The 6,625-nt window shown below is 48.0% G+C and overlaps 1 protein-coding gene across 2 annotated transcripts in view; it reads right to left on the bottom strand.

The window, feature by feature from the left end:
* Positions 1-322: 322 nt before the first annotated feature.
* WDR72 (WD repeat domain 72) overlaps positions 323-6,625 on the bottom strand; it is an 84,619-nt gene continuing 78,316 nt past the window's right edge. Inside the window, exon 19 of one of the 2 annotated variants that reach the window (XM_060282690.1) lies at positions 323-991. In XM_060282690.1, coding sequence (XP_060138673.1) covers positions 605-991 — 387 coding nt within the window. In that variant the 3' untranslated portion in view covers positions 323-604. The remainder of the gene's footprint in view (positions 992-6,625) is intronic. The other variant, XM_060282691.1, reaches the window with a different exon arrangement.

The raw sequence follows: 6,625 nt of genomic DNA, 5'->3' as shown, positions 1-6,625 counted from the left end.
ACTAAAGGTGTAAATAGGAGAATAAACCATAATTCTTAAAGCTACAATAGTCTCCGCCGTGTCTCAATTCTCCAAAGGAAAACAGACCCTGGGTGAGCGTCTGGTATCCCCAGGAATTTTGCAGAGAGTAGGGGTGGCACACAACTTTTGCAACAATACTTTATTTAAACTCAAGTCAAACTTCTGTATCAAATCTTTTTTCTAAGAACAGCCTGGCAGCTGGGTCAGGCCAAAGGGGGCCCATCTAGTCCAGCTCCCAGATGCCCCCAAGAAAAATGTGAATGCACCATCGCTGACCTTTATAAATAACATAGTCTTATGGCACCTTAAAAACCTAACAAATATATTTCTGCATACAGTATTAGACTAATACAGCTACCTTTATAAAAACAACAACAACATGCAGAATCAGGTGTTGGTGCTGAAACTGCATTTCTCACAAGACATCTCCAAGGCTTCCAATGACACGGATGTTCTCCTTGAAATTCTGTTTTTATTTTTGTGCCTTTTGGGGGGCAAACATAATGATCCAAAGCAGCTCACACTGAAAACCTTTTTGTGTGTGTGGTAAAATCAGATAAACACTTTTGCATTGTCATGTGGTTCAAACATCTTGGCGCTGTCTCACCATTGCCTTTTTAAAGGGGGGAGTGGGGTGCCTAAATAATGAAAAGTTGAAAGTAAATGTACATGTAAATGTACAAGTAAAATAGTACATGTTTTCCTCCGCAGAAACAGGAACTCTGCCCTGGTTATTTAGGGTAAATGTGGTAATGGGGAGAGGGATATGAAGGCTTGGAAGGATAGGAAGGTGCCGTGAAATATGGTTAATGCAAAGCCCAAGAAATAGGCAGCCACACCAAAACACAGCGTGAATTTCCACTTTTGCTACAATTCTCCATCTTCTGCCTTCCTTAGGAGGGTGAGACCGACCTCTAACACAGTTTGCAAGAACACACCTTGAACATCCAAGGATGCGACTTCTTCTCATCTGCAAAACAAAAATGCCACATTTTTAAAATCTTCTGATCCATTTTGCATGTTGTTAAAAGGTTCCCATGCACATTCAGGCACAGAGAGCCAGTTGACTTTAGAACAGCACATTTTCATAACCTTTAACAAACACCTGCAGAAATTAAATCAATTTTACAGTGTTGTGGCCCAAAACAACACACACACACACAAACAAACACACCTCCATACCACAGGCTGGTATCTGCGCAACATCTCACCTCTCGTATACCTAGAAAATGGAGGGGCAAGGAAAGTCCAGCTTAAGAAGTGTTTGTGTGTGAATATTTATTTCCCCCTCGCTTTAGAGGTCAAGACCTGAAATTAGGTCACCTGCAGAGGCAAAAAGCCACGCAACGGTGAATGGAGTGGTACGTGGCAAAAGGGTGGGACAATGGTTAATAGACTCCTCAACTTTTTAATTGCTTTACTTTAGCCTATGGGATCTGGTGGGTCAGCATCACAGATAAATCCTGGATTAATTTCCTGCTTGACCAAATTGATTTCAAAGCCCAACAGATGGATGGCAGACACATTATCTGGATTATCAGAAATTCCACAGAAAAGCTAGATAATACCAATAGAGCAAATTATCATTTGACTTGATGTGGTCAACGTACATTATTTACCAAAAATCTGGCAATTGTTTCAAATGCATTGTTCAAGTTTGGTTGGATGCTGTGCAAAATCCTTGGGTGTGACAAACTGAAATGTCGGCTCAATACATTCCTTATGCGTTCCTCAAATTATTCAAATGTCATATGAACTGTCTGCTTGGCTGATAGGCTTACAGCAAGGGAAAGGTAGTGATGACGTTTTCATTATTATTTTCAGAACAAGCTATGGGTAAGGCTGGCCATTTCTGAAGAGCTTAAGACACAGGAAAATGAAAACATTTTTAAAAAAGCATTGATATATAATAGAGAAGTGCCTCCTGTTGAATCAGACCAAAGCTCCATAATCGCCGAAAGAGCAGTCAGGTGCCACCAGGGGGACCTTGGATAGCTCAAATGGTGGAGCAAGAGACTCTTAATCTCATGGCCGTGGGTTCGAGCCCCACATTGGGGAAAAGATTCCTACATATCAGGGAGCTAAACTAGATGATACTCAAGGTCCCTTCCAATGCTACAATTCCAGGATTCTAAGCAGCAGATGAAGAAGGCTTGAGCCTGTTCACAGTGTCTCCTGCAAATGGAGGTGACCCATATCCATTGTGGCTAACAGCCATAAGATTAATGGTCAGCCTAGCCCGGAATTCTGTTGTTCACAGTGACCACTCAGATGCCTCCCACTGAAGCTTACATGCAAGGCCTGAAGGTGATGATGACCAACCCCTGATTTTCGCCCTGCCCCTGGCACTTGGGCTTATACTGCCTCTGACCATGGAAATTCTATTTGCATGGAATTAATTTCATGGGGACCTGGGGACCCAGGTGGCGCTGTGGGTTAAACCACTGAGCCTAGGGCTTGCTGATCAGAAAGTCGGCGGTTCGAATCCCTATGACGGGGTGAGCTCCTGTTGCTTGGTCCCAGCTCCCGCCAACCTAGCAGTTCGAAAGCACGTCAAAATGCAAGTAGATAAATAGGAACCGCTACAGCGGGAAGGTAAACGGTGTTTCCATGTGCTGCTCTGGTTCGCCAGAAGCGGCTTTGTCATGCTGGCCACATGACCTGGAAGCTATACGCCGGCTCCCTCGGCCAATAATGCGAGATGAGCGCGCAACCCCAGAGTCGGTCACGACTGGACCTAATGGTCAGGGGTCCCTTTACCTTTAATTTCCATGAGTTTATATTGAATACCCTGCTCTTGCACCAGTTCATTTGGCTCAAAGGCTACAGCTGGCCTCGCAAGGTCCAAGCTGTCATGCCAATTCTCCTTGGCAAGGAACGCCTTCTCCTGCCATTCCTAAAATGTGTCATGCCTGCTTTTTGTTGCAAGACATGCCCCTTTCAGCCCATTAATGCCCTCCTGCTTGTTGACCAACATTTCCAAAGCAAGGTCCTTTGAGGGTCTCCCTCTTCCTGACCAGCCTGAGCATTCATTAAAGATAACATGGGGCGGCCCTCCTCTGTGTCCCACAGTGGAGTTCTGGACACCTTGGACCACGCTTGTCTTCCACTGGCTAATGAAGACCTTTTGGTTCCAGCAGGCTGTTGCCTTCCTAGGCAGATAATGCTTTATCTGAAGATCATGTTCTTATCTGCAGTGTCTGCCTTTGCTGTGTTTTGCTGATACTGCTGTCTTGCCTTTGATATTATGATTCCAGTTATTGCAAGCCATCACAAATCTTGCATATACATTAGAAGGGTGGGGTACAAAGCATTATATAAATAAATGAGGCATGTTTTCTTCCAGTTTTGCATAAGGACCAAACAGCATCGGCCCAGCAGGCTAATCTGTCCTTGGGGCCTTGCTGCTGCCTGCATAGGACCTATTATGGGGGGGGGTTTGCTCTGCTTTGCAAGCAGCTGATCTGAGCATCACACCCAGTTCTGGTTCCACCACCTGAGGTGAAATAGGAAGGTACCACCTGCACCCTCAAAACTTCACCAACATCACACGGTGGAGGAGGAGGCTTCCAATGAGATCTCACGGAACTCTTGTGAGATCTTGTGGAAGACTTGAGATAGCTCCACAAGATTTTGCTGGAAGCTGTTGATGCCTTGCAATCCCCATGGGATTCCACCACGCAAGATGGCTGCTTCAGTCTGCCCCAACCAGATGCCCCTTACGGATGAAGCCCACAAGCAGAATGGAACAGAGCCTGCTCCTTTCTTGTAATTCCTTGCCATTGGAACTCATCATTCTGCCTGGACACTGAGGTCCAGTGCCGAGGGCCTTCTGGCAGTTCCCTCCCTGTGACAAGTGAGGTTACAGGGAACCAGGCAGAGGGCCTTCTCGGTAGTGGCACCCGCCCTGTGGAACGCCCTCCCAACAGATGTCAAGGAAATAAACAGCTATCCAACTTTTAGAAGACAACTGAAGGCAGCCCTGTTTAGGGAAGTTTTTAATGTTTGAAGTTTTATTCTGTTTTTAATGTTCTGTTGAAAGCTGCCCAGAGTGGCTGGGGAAACCCAGCCAAATGAACGAGGTAGAAATAAATTTATTATTATTATTATTAGAGGCAGTGGAGGGAAGCCACCTGTTGGATGCTAATGGTGGACGTGCCCTTTTCTGCCAAACGCAAACAGGTGGGCAGCCTCTCAAATGCCCCTGGGTGGCAACACCTTCAGGCACTGCATAGTGGGGTGTGAAGCAGGGCCCTGGCATCCCCAGCAACATGCTACCTTGGTGCCTATTCACAGCAAATGAGGTGGCCCCAGTTTATGGCAAGGTGCCAGATGTTTAGGTGCTCAGCCTGAAAGGATGCTTGGGGAAGGAGTGGCTGCCTTGAGGTGGCCCCCGAGGGATGTCTATATCTGGGATGATGATCTGGATGAGGGCCCTGTGGAGGGGGGGGAAGTTATGTGAGGCTCAGGTGACCCTGTAATGAGGATCAGCTCAGCTATGAGGCAGTAAAACACACTGCTTGCAAGAAGAAGAAGAAGAAGAAGAAGAAGAAGAAGAAGAAGAAGAAGAAGAAGGAGAAGGAGAAGGAGAAGGAGAAGGAGAAGGAGAAGGAGAAGGAGAAGGAGAAGGAGAAGGAGAAGGAGAAGGAGAAGGAGAAGGAGAAGGAGAAGGAGAAGGAGAAGGAGAAGGAGAAGGAGAAGGAGAAGGAGAAGGAGAAGGAGAAGGAGAAGGAGAAGGAGAAGGAGAAGGAGAAGGAGAAGGAGAAGAGAAGAAGGAGAGGAGTTTGGATTTGATATCCCGCTTTATCACTACCCGAAGGAGTCTCAAAGCAGCTAACATTCTCCTTTCCCTTCCTCCCCCACAACAAACACACTGTGAGGTGAGTGGGGCTGAGAGACTTCAGAGAAGTGTGACTAGCCCAAGGTCACCCAGCAGCTGCATGTGGAGGAGCGGAGACGCGAACCCGGTTCCCCAGATTACGAGTCTACCGCTCTTAACCACTACACCACACTAGCCAGCACCCAGCTGCCAACCAGGTACTGTTGGTTGGTTTAGGTAACCTCTCATTTAGCCAAGCTTTGCTTTTGAGGGCAAAGAGATTTCGGCATCAGGGCTGGCCTGAAATGGACTGAAGCAGCCACCTCCAGCGGTGGAATCCTGCGGGGACACTGCCCTGCCCGCCCCTGCCACATCCAGAGAAGCAAAGAGAAGTGGCTTCAGCATAGATCTAATCCCGGCTGCCACTTCTCTTCACTTCTCCCATGGCACAGCAGGGCACCCAGAAGCCGCAGCCATGCCACCCTGGAAAGCAAGGTTTTGGCACAGGGGTCAGAGGTGGGTGGGGACCTTCCCATCTCCCCGGGACTGCTGGGCTTTTGCTTGCCCAGAGATTAAGAGGCAGGCATCGAGAAAGACCTAGCTCCTCTCACCAGGCCTCTCTTTTCAAACAAGGGCTTCTGTCAGAAGTGTCTCGATTTCTTATCACATAATTCCATCCCTACAAGCAGCAATAAATAATTCATGTCCCCGGGTCTTTGTTGCGGGTCCCCAAACTGCCCGGCAAGGGGAGTCTGACAGCTGTGTCAGGGCAAGCGCTGAAGATCTGGCATGACAAGGCGACTAACAAGTCGTCGTCCCTCCCCCCTCCCCCCCCCCACCCAGTCAATGGGGAAAGTCGACAATCGCACAAAGTGTGAAAACAAAACCCCTGAAATGAAATGAAGCTGTCCCCTTTCTCTCCCTCTAGATGCTGGCTATGAGCTGATTTCCAGCCCCATAACCTCTGGTCACATTAGAGGACTCCCAGCCGCCCTCCTTATTCTTCACTCTCGCCTGTCCATTTACGCCTGTCCACGGATCAATATGAGCAATTCTTGGAGAAATACGACGTCGCCATGACAACCAAGCTACAAATTCTCAGTGGGAAGCAACGAGAGCCCCCGTAGAAAACTCTCTGGAGGTTTCCTGACCGAGGAGGAGGATGAAAGTTCTTTAAAATGCAGGAACGGACAGAGGCCAAGGCTGGGGAAATTCATGACTCCTTCCAAAGGCAATGATAGCAGAGAGAGACAGGCCAGGCAGAGCTCTCAGATGCAGCGGAGAGGCTGTACCAGTAAACATATTCTCTGGCGCACCTCTGCCTGTGTGCTAAATCTCCCTTAACTCCTCTGCTGCTGGCCTAACACCTCCTGGATTTCAAGTTGCACATCTCTGGGAGAGGGGGGGGGGAATGAGCTCAATTTCATGGGAGCTAATGGCAGAAACAATCAAAAGCCAGAATATACATTTCCTTCCAAGGGAAACAGTTCATGGAGAATATTTGCAACTGCAGGCTGCTTGTTGTTACAACCAAATGAAGCCACGGGATATGCTCTTTTTGTTGCTCAGATAGCTGACGTTTATTGTTTTCGAGCCAGTCTCAGAAGAAGCTCCTGCCCTTCTCTAACTTAGTGGCATGGGAAGAGTTGTTCCTCCTGCATTCCTGGGCAGTGCTAGAAACCAAGCCCGGCTTAGAGCAGGTAAATGGTGGCAGGCTCCTTTTCACCCCCCTCCTGGAGAATCCTGTGCTCTGAAAGCCAATCGCGCAGCCCCACAGCCTGAGGT

Source organism: Zootoca vivipara, chromosome 14 (genome assembly GCF_963506605.1).
Source record: "Zootoca vivipara chromosome 14, rZooViv1.1, whole genome shotgun sequence".
In the NCBI taxonomy this organism is placed as follows: domain Eukaryota; kingdom Metazoa; phylum Chordata; class Lepidosauria; order Squamata; family Lacertidae; genus Zootoca; species Zootoca vivipara.
This window is presented reverse-complemented; position numbering and strand designations above follow the sequence as displayed.